The sequence below is a fragment of the Eutrigla gurnardus genome, assembly GCF_963514095.1.
Source record: "Eutrigla gurnardus genome assembly, chromosome: 17".
Classification (NCBI taxonomy): domain Eukaryota; kingdom Metazoa; phylum Chordata; class Actinopteri; order Perciformes; family Triglidae; genus Eutrigla; species Eutrigla gurnardus.
The window spans coordinates 13,138,675-13,156,296 of NC_139928.1; the positions used below are offsets into that span (position 1 = coordinate 13,138,675).

The following is a 17,622-nucleotide window of genomic DNA, read 5'->3' on the forward strand; positions in this document are numbered from 1 at the left end:
ATCAATAACTGCCATTCCACAATAACTATATAAATATATCAATATAATAGCAATGCCTATGCCAGGGGCTCATTAGAGTGGGACTGGTGTAACAATTCTGTCGAATCCATGTGATGGATTCAGTTTAAAAAGAGATTCCTCCTCTTAATGGGCAACAAGCGAGAACCAAATCAATGATTCATAAGCAAATAACTATCAACTTTAAAGCCGGGCTCAGGATGCAGTGAGAGAGCTGCTCTGACGGGCCTCTTTTACTGTACTTTTCAGGAAGATGCCATCGATCGAACTCCTCCAGAAGCATCGGGACAAGTAATGGGCAGTGATGGTCGATAACAGCACGGTGCTTTACAAGGTATTAGTGTTGCACATTTAATAGTGAAAGAGAGTCGTTTCTTTATTAGATGGCTCTTCACTGCCATGGACGGCTACCTATTAATGTTTAATTGCCCCGTTGTGGACAAGCTTCAGTGGTGGATGATGCTGACTATTTTAAAATGATATTTGTGTGTGGTGAAAAGAGAGTCACTGAATGTGAGAGGGCAGCTCATGCATCATAAAATAATAACTTATTTTCATTTGTATTGGGCTCTGTATTACATGAAGGCTTCACCCACACAAGTTTCAAGGACATTTCTTCTATTTTGGCTAAAAGGGTCCAGCGTGAAAGACACGAAAGAGAGTAACGATGCAATTTAATATGTTGTGTGACTCTTGTGGCCTTGACAACTCTGTGTTGCACCACTTTTACAATTTGGGAGCCCACCAGGGACACGCCGTTTAAATAACTGTTATGGCTGTATGTTTTCCCTGTGTTCTTCCCTTCAGTGGTTCTGCCCAGGTGTGCTGCATCATACGAGGTGCACCTGGCCTGGGGAGGAAGTATTTAAAAGCTCCAATGCCAGCAGAAGAACAGGAGGCCTCTGGTGCAAGCACGGCTGGTCGTGCTTCATCTCAGCCCAGGATTTTTCTAATGTGTTGCATGTTCTCATGTTATTAAAGCTCATGGTTTTGATGGGCTTAAAAGGTGTTTTTGTAATTGATTGGGGTCAGTGATGGATTGTGGGCTGGGGCGTAACAATAACCATAACCATAATTGCTTCAGCAACCGAGCCAACTTTCACCTGAGACAGGAATCAGAGTCTCACCATTAAAGAACTGGCATGCTTGTACAGACCAAAATTGTGACTTCGATATAATACCCTGCCTAAATATCTTGATACCTATAATGAAAGGATACAACGGCAAAAATCTAAAACGTGAGAAAAAGTAATGGAATGGGAAATCAATTAATTTATTTTGCTATTAATTAAAAATGTTAAAAGTAAAAATGTAATAGTTCAAAAATAGGCATAGTGTGCAGTAATCTAGTGTCCTCTATACTTTAGTTTGTGTGAGTTTGCAACCAGATATCACATTAAACAGCCTTTAATACAAATATTTTTTTTGTAAAACAGCGCCCCCGCTGGCGCATCAGTAACAGTTCAGGTGGAGAGTGGTACAGCAGCACTGAGATGGTTACTGAGAAACACGGTAAAATAATAAGTTAAAACATGCTCTTTGGTGGATTATGTGGATTTCAGTAGATGCTGGATCTGTATTTTATGTTTGGACTGTTTGCAAAGTTAAAACCCACCTCTTGTGGATCCATTTAGTCCTCTAGCAGAGTGCTGCACACACATCACTGCTCTGGTGCCGCACATCAACGCAACACATACGAACATTGATACACTTAAAGTCCCGCTACTGATAAAACTGGGTATTGTACCGTTGTTAACGGCAGGCTATCACAATCCTTTTCTAGTATCCGTATCACCTGTAGCACTAGTACACACACACACACACACACACACACACACACACACACAGACACAGTCTTACCTGGCGTGAGGGACATCGATGCTGGAAGACACCACTTTGCGTTTCTGCTCTAGCAGGGACACTGATCGGGTGTCAGGGTCCCGGCCAACCCGCTTGCAGTCCGCCACCCACTGCTCCTCCACTGCCTCTGGGCTGAGGGAGCCGCCTTCCACCTTATGGCTCTCTGGAGCTCCGTTACTGGAGCTCTGCTGGAGAGGGATGCAAAAAAGATTAAGTCAATGCCTGGGTGGTGAACAATGCACCAGGCTGTCACACTATTCTGTCGGTCGACGGTTTGTGGCATTAACGCACAAAGAAGCAATGTACCAACAAAGGCAAGAAAATTGTAAACAAAGTAGAGAGTTTGCAACCAAAGTGGTTTATAGATTTGCTACAATCTAGCAGAATGGAATGAAGTCCAAGGTAAAGTTGTCAGAGTGGGGTTAAAAGAACTTAATAACTTAATAATAAACAAACAAACAAACTCCATACACTAAGACTTCACAAAACAACATATTCCCCCACCACAAACACACACAACGTAAACCATTCACTGGCACACAACCACAAAATAAAAGCATTTCTCCCATCTGAAAACGCCCTCCTGTAGCAATGTAAAAAAAAAAAAACGGTCGAACATCACCCTCCTCTTACACAACAGCAACGAATGGCATACTGCACATGAATACCTGCATGCACCTACGCACACACACACATACACACACACACACACACACACACACACACACACACACACACACACACACACACACACACACACACACACACACACACACACACACACACACACACACACACACACACACACACACACACACACACACACACACACCTCTGTGGGAAACTAAAGCCATCAGACTGCAAACAGAATGAGACAAACACACACACTGGCCTGCATGTCATTGTACTCAATGCTCCATTGACATGGGCAGCCATGTGTGTGTGTGTGTGTGTGCGTGTGTGTGTGTGTGTGTGTGTGTGTGTGGGTGTGTGTGTGTGTGTGGGTGTATGTGTGTGTGTGTGTGTGTGGGTGGGTGGTGGGTGTGTGTGCGTGTGTGTGTGTGTGTGTGTGTGTGGGTGTGTGTGTGTGTATGTGTGTGTGTGTATGTGTGGGTGGGTGGTGGGTGTGTGTGTTTGATCTAGATCCTTATCTCCTACTGTAACACGATTAGGACTGACTGTAGGAAAGGCAATGGCACCGTAGTCAATCACTCTCACACACACACACACACCAAGAGAACCATTTACTTAGATTAATGAGGTAAAAAACAAGAGAAATTAGTATTGAGTATCGCTGATGACGGAGGCGGCTTGCACAAACACTCAGTGGTGCACAAAACGCTCCATGAAAACACAGACTTGAGTAAAACAACAAGATGGATTACAACGGCTTGGGGAAGATTAGGTGCCGTGTGTATGACGAGGGTACTCCTCGGATAAAACCAACGGCAATTCCTTCCTTTCACCAGGCTTATAAGCGATGGCCGTATTACACAGCTGGGATATTGTGAAGCATGCCATAGGTTGTGAAATGTAAGTGTATGGATGGTGTCTATATACTGTATATATAAAATGTGTGTGTGTGTGCATGTAATAAATACCGAGTGTCTCCCATATCTCCCCTCTTTTTAGCTCTCATTCTCCCCCATGCAGACACACACACACACACAAGCTCATAACCTTCTTGCTTTGGCCCGTTTGTCAAGCGTAAAGAGTCTTGAGCCTTTATGGGTCAAAGGTCATAATGAAGCAAGCTGACACTGACCGTAAATTGAATCCCACGGACCGACTGTGTCTTTTAGCTCACATGGTTCTTTGTTCCGAAAATTCATTTGTATATTAGCACATCTACTAGCGCATGTGACCGGGAAGGGAATGTTAATCATTAATCGCTGATGTCACACTGCACTGACATAGCTCAACATTCGATTTTCTAACATATGACTTAGTACATAAACTCACGAACACAAACTAAATACTTTTTATATGGTTTCATATTGAAATTGCCATTAGAAGGAGTGCAATTTTGAAATTGTAACTCACGTAGTAGCTTATAGCTAATTAACATTGATTCTACATGGTTATATCATATGAATGAACAATATCAAGTATTCTACAAATTGAATACTAAATTGGTACAGCAAAAAACAAGCTAATTCAAGTATAATGTTGAATAAAAGAACCCTTGTAGGACCTAAACGACAAGCAGCTGCATTATTTCATCAGATTGTTTTTATTGTTAAAACTTAATATATCTTGATGATGCTTGATACAAACGACACGTTCAAAACTTTACACAGTGATTAATTCATAGAAATTAATCATGCAATACTGCAGAACAACGTATTTTCATTCAACCCTAGTCTTTTTTTATGTGATAGAGGAAGTTCTTCTGCACGCAAAACTTAAATATGTTGCTACATTTTAAGACAGATGGGAGACATAAATACACTTTTGACAGCGCACACGCACACACACACACACACACACACACACACACACACACACACACACACACACACACACACACACACACACACACACACACACACACACACACACACACACACACACACACACACACACACACCTTCTTTCCCCTAAAAGTTCCCTCATACATCATCACAGGCGGCTTACAGAGACTTGACCCTGTGCTCGCTGTGCTTCATGCGGACGCTACTCAGCCAACCAATAAGGACAGCCGACGCCGGCCTGCTTGCCTGGGATCACCGCTTCAGAACAAAGAGTCACTCTGCTCCCGTCAACAAGCTTGCTTCATTGACTCCCACGGCGGCGTACGATCAACGTAAAAAAAAACAGCAAGGACCACAAAAGCGCCCGGCAAAACAACAACAAGTAACGCCTCTTTGTTAGCAGCGAGGGATCGGCGTAACACTGCTCACACACACAACACACACTTGCACAAACCAACAAGTCAACAAGTGGCATACTGTCCCCGTCCCCCGTCCCCCCCCCCACCAGAACAGGGGGCATTCGTTTGCCATACCAGGCAGTGTGCCAAGCATCCAGATTCTTTGGAGCATGCCACCCGTTGCCAACCTGGGGGTGCCTGCTTTGTTGGCTGTACAGCTGCTGCCTAAACAGGGCGGCATGCCCTCAAAACAACCCCCACTCCACAATTTCAAGTAGTCAGGGCCGAACTCACTCAACATACGAACACATATGGGACAAAGCACATCCATGCACACAAAAAGAAACAGTGATGCACATGTCAATCCACACACACACACACACACGGCCCACCCCTCCTCCCCATTTCATGGCTTGTTTTCGACCTCGGTGGGAATTGAGTGCTGAAAGCAACTTGACCATTGTGCTGACAGGGCTACGCTCTCAGCCTCAGCTGCACTACTCACTACGCCTGCACCGCTGACTGTAACGGCATTGTGCAACAGCTTTTGTGAGTACACTAATATGCAAATAGAAAAAACAAGAGGACCCCGAGTATACAATGCATTTCCCCCGTCACTCACAGCTCTGGTGATTAGCCATGCTGTTGCATTCCTCTTTGTTGAGGTTTGAGGTGTCTGAGCAAAGTTTTTCCATTCATTTTGAGATTGCGATGCATTGTGTTTGCTGCTGTAGCTGTAGATGTACACCCAAGCTACGACTCACACATTTATAGAAAGGAAGTGTGGGCAGTACAAACAGCGGCTGAACATTTCCGTTTTGGTTACCGTAATAAGACTTTAAGTAACTTAAAATATCAAAACACAACACAAACATGAATGCAAGGAGGCACACAATTAAAAAAAAAAAAAAGAAGAACCAGGCAGTAAACAAGCCATTTTTCGGTCACATGCATTCCCCAGTCACTCCCTCACTATAAAAAGGACAGAACCCACACACAAGCACTTCCCCTATGTCCCAAACAGTGTTTTCATCTAAGAGCAGGGTTGGCTTCTCCTTCCTCACACTATCTTTATCTCGGGCCATGTGACACCAAAGCATACAAGTTGGAAATGAAGGCAATTAGGTCACTAATCTGCTAATTAGGTCCATATCAAGGTTTATACATTTGGACATCGTCTAACTTCATAATCTGCAAATGTCACAGGAAGCCACCAAACTATACACATTCAGCCATCGTTAAACAATAATAGCCTTGTTGTGCATCACGAGTTAACATAAAGGCATATCATATTCAACTGGACGACACGGTGCTGCAGCATCATATGTCAATGAAAATGTCCAAAAATACATGATAGATTCTTTGAATGCATGTGTGCAAATTAAAGGCATGTTTCAGAAAGTCGAATATGATATGCAAATCATAAAAATAAAAAAAAATAAAAAAAACTCGCACCGGAGCTTTACATTGGGCCAAAACGCTGCAGTCAGAGCGTGTTTGTTTGCCTCGGCTCACCCACCCACTAGCCCACATAAACATAACGCAGGCCCCCAGTCAAGGCCTTTGTCCCATATATCTGATGTCGCAACAAAAAAAAATGTCATGACAGCCCGTTATTTCATGCAACGTGCAACCGAATTTGCGTTATTTTTATTCTGCACAACCCTGGCTTTGTCCCAGCTGATTGAAATTTGACATGAGCGGCGGCGGTGACACCGTTGGATCCGCTCCGTGCACGTAGCGGCTAAACGCTGCAAAACACAGCACGACAAAAACAGTGACGCGCTGCCCGCCGGTTGGGGCGCTTTACACACACACACACACACACCTTCAAGCTGGACTTGAGCGGTCCTTTGGATGCAGTGTGGTTGAACCCCGCGGCTATCTCCTCCTCGGAGAACTCCTTGAGGCTCCCGTCTTGCATGAGCACGGTGTAGACGCTGCGCCGGGTTCCCGCGGCCGACACGTCCCTGTTCTCCTGCTTGACAGCCTGGACCACTCCTGTCACGGGGGCTCCGTCCCCCGTCGGACTCGGCGCATAAACGCGGCTGCCGAGGATCGACCGTTTCACCAAACGCCTCGTGTGCATGTTTTTTTTGTTGTTTTTTTAATAAGTGACCGAATTCAGAACCGACAAAAAACGCCGAATTTTAAATCATTAAACGTCGAATTACAGCCGGTAAACAACGTCGAGAAAAACACGAAACCGCAGCGGGTAGAGTACGCGCTCCGACAGCCCTGACAAAATGTTAGAAAGCGGCAACATACTCGGAAGGCGAGTACTCCAAAAACAGCGGCCTGAACGCGCCCTTTTTACTCAAAAAGCACCGGGAAAAAACCGAGCGAGAACTTTGAATTAGCACCCGACAAAAACAACAACAACAACACGATTCATTTGCCGCTGAACAACCTCCACGTCCAACCGGCTACCAATCTTCCTCCGTTCGACCTGTTTGTTTTCCCCACTGCTCCCTGCGAGCTGAGGGGGGCGGGACGGAAAACCCGGAGCGGCCGCCGCTTTCAGGAACCGACATGACATTCGTACACGATTTGACCAAATTGAGGCTCAAACGCGAAATGGCGACGTGGACATCGAAGAATGGAAGAAAATACGTCGAATTGTTTCACTCCGCTCGGCTCTCTACGTCGCCATCACGGCGCAGATGTTGAAAACGGTCGAAAACACGGTCGTTACGTGACTCCGGATCCGCCCGCCGCGAACTCCAGTCCGGGCGTGGCCCCGACCGAGCGGAGCCTCAACCGGCGGAATGCTGCCTGTAAACATGTGCGGTCCGGCGGCCGAGTCGGGCTGCGATTGGTCGGCGCAGTACACGCCTCCACAAGCCCCCACCGCCCCCCTTCTCCTCGCAGAAAGTAACGCAAGCCGGGAGGATGCTCCATTCAAAACAATGACGCAAGGATGGAGAGGAAACGAGAAGGGAGGGGAGCGTGGCAGAAGGAAAGACAGGGAAAAGGGGAATTCAGGCTACGGAGAGGAAAAACTTTGACCAGACAGACAGGCTTTGTGCTAGTTGTTAAAAGGCATGTAGCCTACTTTCCAGGTGCCACGGGACTCCTAAATGACAATGCTCTGGTTTTCAAAGTAATTTGCTGCCCTGTTCCCATTTTTGTGAATGTAAACACAACAGGTTATTCGATTTCTCATGTGGGTCTCATTACTTAAGATGTCAGTTTTATTCTGCCAAAGGCACTGAGGTCATCACTCTCTGATATCAACCCTGCACAGTTACCTGCCCAACCAAATCTTAGCCAGCCCAATCAGATAATTTAGATAAACATTGCTAGAAACTGTTTCACATGGAAATAATTCTAAAATAATAACGCATTTTATGTATTGGCGCCTTTTCAGGACACTCAAGGTCAACTTACAACAGCAATAAAAACAGTTGCAGAACAGTAAAAACAGACACATAAAAACAAGTCATGGACAACCGACGACAAATGATAAATACAGCTGAGATATTCCGCAAATATGCATGAAATGCAATTTTGTCATGGTGGGGTCAACCTCGCCAGAAGTACCGTGATATGTGTATTTAATAAGTTGTTCTTTTTCACTGTCTCTTCATTTCAACCGAGCACATAACTGCAGTCACAGGAAGCTTACACTCACCTAAAATACACTATACAAAATGAGAAACCTTAAGTGTGATCTCCCACTAAAGTTGACAGGTACATCTAATAGACGTGAAAAGTTCAAGTTTAGCAGGAGACGATAACTAATTCATCGCGATCGTCACCCTGTGGGGGAGATTACACCGACGGATGTCATCACACTTACAAATAGCCTCATTAATGTCAAATGTAATGTTTTTAGAAAATCATATGCAGCTTGTAATCTTTAAAAAAAAAAAGACGGGACACAATTCATTATATATATTTTTAATAGAACAATTCGTGTCATAAAATATTTACATGCAGTGAATGGAAAACGGACAGATTGGAGTGACAGATGCGGCCATAGCTCCCAAAACAGGCATTGTCTCGTGATCAAAGGCGGAGTTCGCCATTGGATTTCACAAATGGTGTCATTACGGGAGTAGTGCAGCTGAAGGAGCGGCAGAGAGGGTAACATCTCCCAACCTCCAACACGCCCCAATTCCCCGAAGGGGAATATAAAGATCAGACAGCTAGAGAGAATAAGTGATTTTAGGTAAGTGTCTATTAACCCTGTGCTTGTGTATATGTATAAGTGTCTTCCTGGTTAGATTTGGCACTAAAATACCCCCCATTTGACGGATAATTTCCTCAGAGGTCACTCATAGCATTCTGTGAACGCCATTATATCTAAATGACGGCACCACCCTAGTACACAGCCACATCACTTGGTACGAACAACGTACTCATTTTTGGTGGGAGTGTAAATGATAATAACCTTTTTGGCAGAAATTCTTTAAATTTGTTTATAAAATACTGGAGGTGGATTGGACTTAAAACCCTCTTGCAGCATTTCCGGGAGAGTTTACAGCGTTTCAAATGTCTGATATCATTTATGAATCTATCGCCAGTCTGCGCGGGCTAGCTGCCTTTGTCTGGAAAAACAAGCACCTGCATGTCTAATGAAACACTATCCAAAGCTGGAGATGCTGTAATAGTTCGACGTGGGCGGAAACAGATGACACCAATTTTTTCGGCAAAGACGGAAAATACTGTATAGCACTTAAAGAGATATTTACAGCATTAAAAGCGTTGGCCCTGTTAAATTTCAAAACAAACATTAAACAACAGTATAGACACATGAATTCTGTTTTTTTTTTTTAAATAAAAGTACCACACTCATTTCTTAAAATGCATGTACCAAAACATTGTACCATAATTCTGATATTTGATTGGTTACTACTTCTCAGGACTCAAAAGCTCTTTGAGTTACAATAAGATAAAAAATAAAAAACATATATATAACATGTTTTCCTTAAAACGAGGCAAACATACGTCAGTGCTCTTACCACTCTGGACATTGTACAAATAAGTAAAAGCGTACACAAACTTCCAGCGAGAAACAGTTGGTTAAAATAGTGCTCTAAGTATGTAGTTGGCATGTCGTCAGTACAAGCTACAAACAGACAGATTTTCTCATAGTGCTACTAGTAAGTTAAAAAGCGTTAAGATATTCAAATTGTGCAGAGCCGTAGCTGGATTACGATGATGCTAAGCTGTATACAAATGCAGTACCGTGACATTAAACCTTGTGCTTTACAATCATCCGGAATACGCTGTACTGTACCGAGAGTAGGCTCAAACAAACACGACAACCAAAAAATACAGCTGATCAATAGATTTGTATTAATAATGTTCGTTGTGTCATTTAATCACATTATACCGCTTACGACTGTCTTTCGACCCCTGTGCAAAACGACAAAAAAAGAACATATATGTTCACATCATATGTATTTTTAATTAATTAATTAATTAAAAGAGGAAAAAAAAGTCAGGGGAAAGCGTACCTTTACAACTGTCATTACCTCGCAACTCACTTTTATTTAATATCTTAATAAAAATGCTAGAAAACCCTATTTACGTCTCTCTCTCCATTAACGTTTCACAATACCTCGACAATAGGCGTCTTCAAATAAATACGAGTTTCACAACAAACGCCGACGTGGACTGTAAAACGTCTAAAAAAATCGTGAAACCGCCTCCTTCCCTCGCCTCTTCGTTGCAGTGAACAGTCTCAAAAACATGTGTGTAATAGTCATCGTTTCTATTTTGTGGCGTAATCTATCAAATGTTTCCGCTAACTATTTGGTCACAGATAAGACTGGCTTTCCGCCTTACATGCCTCGAACCCGTTCACAGGAGTTGCAAGCAGAGAATGCAAACCTGACGATGAATAGCTGGAAATACCGACGCCTCAATAAAACATGACACTGAGTCACCGAGAAGAAGCTAGAAAGTCACTAGCAGCTGCAGAGGAGGCATACACGTAACGTTTCCTTCATATGTACAGTAAGTGCATGAATTTCATGATTATATGGCACTGAATTCTTGGTTCTTTTATATCACAGGCACTGATTGTGTCCTCATCTAACCCTTCAAATGCTGCAGGTTGAGTTGTGATTGGATATTTTACTTTACCCACAAGCGCGTGTTGTTAAATGTGTCCATGATATGCAGCGTCAAAAAGACCAACGTGGAATTTAATGATGCACTCATCTGCATGATTAATGCCCAATGACTGAGGTACTACAGTTCATCTTCTACTCGGCCTACCAGTACCAATGATATTCACCGTGGTGGTTACATTAAAAGTTCAGATATGATAAACCATACCCAAGCTGTAAAGCGGACACTCATGCATTGATGATGGATGCTGTGGTGAGCCATTCCCCGCCCCAAGTCGTGCACCAAAAGCATGCTCGGCAGCAGGTTCAACGCACGACAGTGACGTCACAGAGGAAGCGTCTCCCATGACGACGAGGCTACAAACTCAGAGGCGGGACGTTTCTCGGCTCAGACCCAGCTCTCCGACGCTCTCGTAGTCGGGCTCTGCCTTGGCGGCGTCGGACGCCTCCGCTCCCAGCCCGGCCCTGTAGTCATCATCCGAGCTACTAGTCTTTGGGATGCGGATGGTTTCATAGCAGGGATCCGTACTGTCCGAGGCGGGGTCTTCCCCCGGCTGGGCCTCGTCCGGCTGGGCGTAGATGTCTCGGACGGTGGCGTAGAGGTCGCCGGAGGAAGAGGCCGCGACGAGACCTTTGATCTCGGCGATGCTGCTGTAGTCGTGCTCTTTGTCCTCCTCGTTGGCAGCATCGTCGCAGTTTGTCTTGTTGACTGTAGAGTAAACTGCCGACTGAGGGACAGAGAAGAAGAACCACAGATGAATTGCCCTTATTTTGTATGAAACTGTCATAAACATAACATTTACTGAGATGACGGGAATGTGAGCCCAAAAAAAGAAACGGTCCCTGCTAGGTTTCCCCCTCATAGCTTCTTGTCTGATGTTGGATTTTACCAGTTTTCAACTTCTTGTTGTTTTTTTGTTATCTTTTGGGTGCTTGCAGCATTGGCATTCACAGAGTGAAGTGCTGCTGTTTTGGAAGAGGAGACGGCGGTTCGGGGAATAAGGGAGTTTAACACACACTTACCTCATTGTCTGACAGAACGTGGTTGTCGAACGGCGGTGCGGGAGACAGAGGGGAGTGTAACTGGAGGAGGAAAAGAACAAAAAGATGGATTTAGATATGATTCACAGAAAAGACTGAGCGCAGAATCAAATGTTTAAAACTACAAGGTGGGGCTCTTACGTCTCCGGGAAGTGGCTGTTAGGAACATTTGTGGGGTTGTCCCACATTTTACATTTTTCCTGTTTTTCAAAATGTGAAGGAGCAATCCTTAGAGCAGTGGAGGGACCCCCTATTACATATCATAAATTGTGTTTCTTATTAAACGTTCCAATAATAATGTGTAGATACCTACACGATAGTGCCATGTATTTTATAACGATGTTAAGCTAAGCCAATAAATTGTTGACAGATTAATATATTTATAGAACATATTTTAAAGATTATAGATCATTTATATTTACTTATTAAAGGTTGTATTCATGTTAATGTGTATTTTTGCACATATTTTAATTTTTAAGGAAAAAAAAGGTTTGGGAAAAAAAATCATTTCAGGGATCAGTAAGTCCGCGGATCCCCAGCAACAGTTTCTCTTATAATGAAAAGCATGGAGCAGTGATACTGAAACAGCTTTAAGGGAATTTGTGATATGATTCCAGTCATTATTGATCTGCATAATTTAAACATGCTGGCAAACTATTGACAAGTTTTCAAAAACATAAGCACCAGTGGAAAAACTCTTTGAATGAGCTTAAGAAAGCGCTTGCCAAACCGATCAATAAAGTGAATTTCTGAACTATTCCCGGCGGCGGGGAGAGAAACAAGCTCCGCAATTTGCCGTTTCTGCTGTGATACATATGAAGTTCATGTTGTATATAACCACCCATTCATTAAGAACATTATTGAGTAAAAGTCGATATTCGGTGACGGAGAGTGTGATTTTTGTGCCTCGGTCCACTTCGCTTTATGATCGATGAGGGAGCCATTCATCGACAAAGCACATCTGACAACGGCGGCAAACACCTCGGGAGTCTAACAGGAACCTCAATATCGCTGCCACTGTTGACTAAATACTTCACGTCACGTGACTTTTCTTTACTCGAGGCAAACACGGCTTTTTGTGTCCTTTTTCACAAGGAATCCATCCTGAATTACTTAGCCCTTTGCATGGTTTACCAAGGTTAATGCTAATGCATTTTATTAATTTTTTTAAAAAGGGAAGGATGTCTGCTCGTTGAAGTATAATACTTGATGCTTGTCAAGGGCACATCATCACACAGGCTACAATCGTATGCACTGAATGGAAAACTGTGCACATTCATCTAAGCATACAGCTACTGTAGCATCTTCATGTTTCTCTGGCGTTTCCTCAAAAAACCCTGAATCAATACCTTCATATCTATGATTACTTTATGGATACGGCGTGATTGGAGGCATGATTAAATGTATAGATCCGACACACACTCTGCAATGCAGCCTTTTTTTTCATTTCGCTTCAATTAGCCGACCAATTAGGCGGAGTGCCCCGGAGTATGGACGCGGGTGACTCGACCCCGGTCACGCCACTGAGTGAGTCTCACAATATTTGTTCATCTAATCTGCAGCCTCGTCGCAAATTGACGTGGAATTTTTTCATTTAGTCAGTCAGCACAGTCGGCAGCGAACACTGTATTTAACCTGGTTGTGATGCATGCAGACGTTAAATTGAGTCTCTTTCATGCATATTAAACCCAATATAAAGACACGATTGGGTTTGTGTGGAGGATTATGGGGATGTGTTTATGTTTGTGTAGGGGACACAATGACATCCAGGACACGCGAGTATGACAGTAAGCTGATTACGGCGGCCTCAGAAGACGGACGACTCAGGTGTCAATGTGTCAATCATGCTGACGTGCGTGTCGACGCACTCGCATAGTATGAATGCATCAGCTCAGATTATCTGGATTCCTCCGTCTTGCTCATCGGTGCACAAACAACTGTAGATATGACTTATATCATACTTACACGCACGTATTACGTGCTTAAAATCCTCTATCTAATAATAGTGATTCCCTTCATGATTGGGTCACGTTTCACAGGAAACACACAGGCAAATGACTACAGACGAGTGGTGATGCCGCTTATGATGGTTCAGTAACCTCGCAGGATCAGAGTGAATGAAAGGTCACAAACAGAAGAGTGTGTGTGTGTGTGTGTGTGTGTGTGTGTGTGTGTGTGTGTGTGTGTGTATGCATCTTTCACATGTATCTAGATGTTATGAGCAGCATTTACCGAGCTGCTACCTGAGGGGATTCCTCTCAGACATTTACATGCAGGCACCCTAACGTTTGTACGGATGTGTGTGTGTGTGTGTGTGTGTGCGTGAGAGAGAGAGAGAGAGGGAGGGAGAGAGAAAGAGAGAGAGTTTCTCTAGTCCATATCATCCATCATGAAGCCAGACTAACTGTCATAGTGATAGTGGCCAGCTGGCGCTCACGAGGCTCGCTCACACGCTCACACACACACACACACACACGCACACCGACATGACAAATCACCCATGTCTTCTGGTCACACGCGAGCGTAAAACAGAGGGAGCCGGGAACATAAGGGTTAACCTTAAATCAGCCCCAGGGAGTCTATGTGTAGCAGAATATATATATGTTATATATAATCACACACACACACACGGCCACATCGTAGTGGGGGATGGGGGAGGAATAACAGCATTAATGCTGACTAGACAGGCCAACCAGGTTCATGTGGGTGTCTCTATAAGTGAGTGTGTAAGTGTGTGGCTGCCACTATGGTTGGGAAACTGCCACATTCAGCAGCAGCGATTAACTTACTGTTTATGACAGCAGAGACAAAGGAGAGAAAATAGAGAAAAAAGAGACCTATACCTTATGGATAGTTATGTTTTTTTATGAGTCACTTATGGCACTCTGGTAAGAAAATCAGGTTGTAACCAAGTCACCAACCAGGTTATCCAAACCTCAAACTTGTTTGAAGAGAATACCTAAAATGAGAGCAGCGCCTGAATTGTTGATGTTGATTCCTCATTGCAAAACTATGGCAAATACAGCTTCACTGCAGCAGAGGCTTCAGATAATTCATTCAAACAAAAAATTCATGGAAATCCATCCAATAGTTGTTGAGACACATTTAAAACTTGAATTCATGGTAGCACTAAAGGAAAAGTCAGGGGATCAACATTCAGATACCATTGATACCCAGTGGACCAACCAACACTGCCAGCCTTAGAGCCACGCCAGTCCGTCAACCCTAATTACCCTTCAAAATAAGAGAAATGAAGAGTAGCCGAGGTTGAAGGAACACAAACAGACCTTAAAAGAGAGTGTGGAGAATCTGCCACATGCAGCTCCGTGGCAGATCGGCTCTGATGCCATTCTTTCTGCGCCGTGAGAAGGTTGCTGCTTTGTTTGCGTGTTTCTCTGATGGAGCTCGGTGCGTGACACCCAACCGCTTCCCTTCACACCCCTCCACTCCTTCTCTTTTGATTCCTTCTTCCCTCCCCGTCCCTTTACATCTCCACCTCTCACCTCTCCAACGCCGCTTCTGCTTTATCATCGTCTCTCGTGCCTCCTCTCTACTCTAGATGGCTTCATTTGTATGCAGCTGGGTTTATCCCCCCCTTGATTTCTCTCCATCTCACCGTCTCTCACTCTTGACTCTCTTTCTCCCTCACTTGTGATGCCTTTGGAGTTTATCTCTCTGTCACTATCTCTGTTTCGTCTATTACCCGAGCCTGCTCTTCTCACTCCAGCTCCCATTTTCATTCTTCTCTTCGCTGCTTCACCGTTTCCTCTCCCTCAGATTCCTTCTCTCAGCTCGTCACTCTCGCCAAAGCAGCAGATGATAATTGTGCCGGATACAAATCTCACCCTTCTCTAGCTGAGTTGTGTTATTAGGATGAATAGAACGTGGGACATTGGAGAATAAGAGAAAGGTGCCTAAATTCAACATTTTATGTGGATTTATTTTGACTTTTATGAGAGTAAAAGGGGAAAAAAAGAAGAAAAAACTCCTAAGCAAGTAGTGGCGAGCTGCCATGCATTGTCTATAAGAAAGCTCAGCAAGCTGTGATTGTTTGATTGAACCGATTGCAGCCAAACTAAAAGTTAGGGAAAGTTACAAACACAACACACACACACACACACACTATTCTTACCTCTCCATTGAGCAGCCCAGCCACGGCCAGTCCATTCATCACCACCGGCTGGTTGTCGTTTTCATCCAGAACCTTCTCCGGTACCGGCGGAGGCAAGTCCTCCTCGGATTCCTCCGGAGGCTTGCGGCAGGGAGCGCTGGCGTGCTCGGAGCGCCTTTTGGCCTCCATGTCGGCGCTGTGGCGACTCTTCTTGTTCAGGTCGACGGAGGCGTACTCCACCCCTGCGCACAGGGGCCCCCGCTCGGGCGTGCAGGGGCTGAGGTGGCCGTTGAGAAGGACGGGGGGGTGTTGCGGGGGTTCATCGGGGCTTTGGACGGTACCGTTGGGGAGGCTGAGCTGTGCGGGGGGGCCTTTGAGTTCCTTCACCGTCTCGTACAGGGAGTCTTCCACGCTGACGTCACGCGACGCCACCGCAATCTCCTTCACAACCTGGACATCACATACAAACACTGGGTTCTTTAATATGAGCAAAATACATTTAATGCTAGTGTCTTCTTTAAACTCAATAAACAAATATCTCCTGTATCTCAATGGAAGTAAAAACAGTACTCGGCTGTAGCAGGGTGACTTTAAACTGACCTCATAGGTGCTGTCCCCTGAGGCTGGGGGTCCGTCCCCTATAAGGGCGCTGTTGGGAGGGATGCTGGGAAGCTCGCGGTCCTGAGGACACTTGGAGGACCTGAGCTCTGATTGGCTGGAGAGCATCTCCTCTGACGGCTGGGGACTAGTGTCCTGTGTGTCCGTGAGGACTGGAGGGGGAAGAGAGAGGGGCGAGAATTAGGGCGAGTAAAAAGCTTCTCATTTAGTGACCTTCAATGGATTTTATTTATGAGCGCATATTTTTAATTTGTAATGAGACACATTTCCCTTCATTCACCGCCGCAGAATAATTCAATTTACAGTTTTCTCTTACTGATATTTAGTCGCCACCCGCTTAGAGAAAACTAAGCACACATGGTCATAAAAACAACAGCTGAGGTTTCAAATGACAATAAAGACATTGCATAACAGCAGCTGCTCATGTTCATCATCTTGGCTTACTTGTACCGCTGGTTAGAGGACCATTATGAGAGCTGCTGATGGGCACGTCCGTCGCTGGACTGTCTGCTGATTGGCTGATGGTCTCTCTCTCTGACACCTGCACAGCAAAGGAGAAGATGTTTGTCACCGCTGGGCTGAGCTCAGTGGCTGGCAGGTCAACTCTATGCCCACAAAACTGACAAGCAATCCAGCCATAGTCAGTTAATTCAGTTTCACGCAACAAAAGCCGCCATTGTGATGCGTTTTATTTTCAGGATTTTCTGTCATATTTGCAGCTCTGATTACAACGTTCACGCTTCCCTGTTCTTTATCCCTGCCTTTCTTAGCTTTTCCAATCCCATTAATGATTACGTTACGCCCATTATCAGTATGTTACGCATTCTTAATTAAATGTTTGTTTTTTTATCTACCAACTGAATATATCCAGAGATAGCAAACAATTCTCCCGAGAGTAAAAAGCTAAACTGATTAACGCTGTTTATTTTTCTCTCAGTTGATTGGAATTAAGTTTATGAGTCTTTTGATTTAAAAAAAAAAAAACCTTCTAAAAAGACTACATGGGCACATTTCACTTC

The 17,622-nt window shown here is 44.3% G+C and overlaps 2 protein-coding genes across 3 annotated transcripts in view; both read right to left on the reverse strand.

Moving 5' to 3' along the window:
- The window catches only part of znf704 (zinc finger protein 704), a 48,994-nt gene extending 41,806 nt beyond the window's left edge, over positions 1-7,188 (reverse strand). Inside the window, exons 1-2 of one of the 2 annotated variants that reach the window (XM_084031945.1) lie at positions 6,579-7,188; positions 1,879-2,066 (exon numbers count right to left, since the gene is read on the reverse strand). In XM_084031945.1, the coding sequence (XP_083888071.1) occupies positions 1,879-2,066; positions 6,579-6,839 (449 nt within the window). In that variant the 5' untranslated portion in view covers positions 6,840-7,188. The remainder of the gene's footprint in view (positions 1-1,878; positions 2,067-6,578) is intronic. The other variant, XM_084031944.1, reaches the window with a different exon arrangement.
- A 1,449-nt stretch (positions 7,189-8,637) lies between these two features.
- The window catches only part of pag1 (phosphoprotein membrane anchor with glycosphingolipid microdomains 1), a 38,092-nt gene continuing 29,107 nt past the window's right edge, over positions 8,638-17,622 (reverse strand). Inside the window, exons 5-9 of the mRNA XM_084031554.1 lie at positions 17,048-17,144; positions 16,586-16,755; positions 16,007-16,435; positions 11,857-11,916; positions 8,638-11,561 (exon numbers count right to left, since the gene is read on the reverse strand). Coding sequence (XP_083887680.1) covers positions 11,199-11,561; positions 11,857-11,916; positions 16,007-16,435; positions 16,586-16,755; positions 17,048-17,144 — 1,119 coding nt within the window. The 3' untranslated portion in view covers positions 8,638-11,198. The remainder of the gene's footprint in view (positions 11,562-11,856; positions 11,917-16,006; positions 16,436-16,585; positions 16,756-17,047; positions 17,145-17,622) is intronic.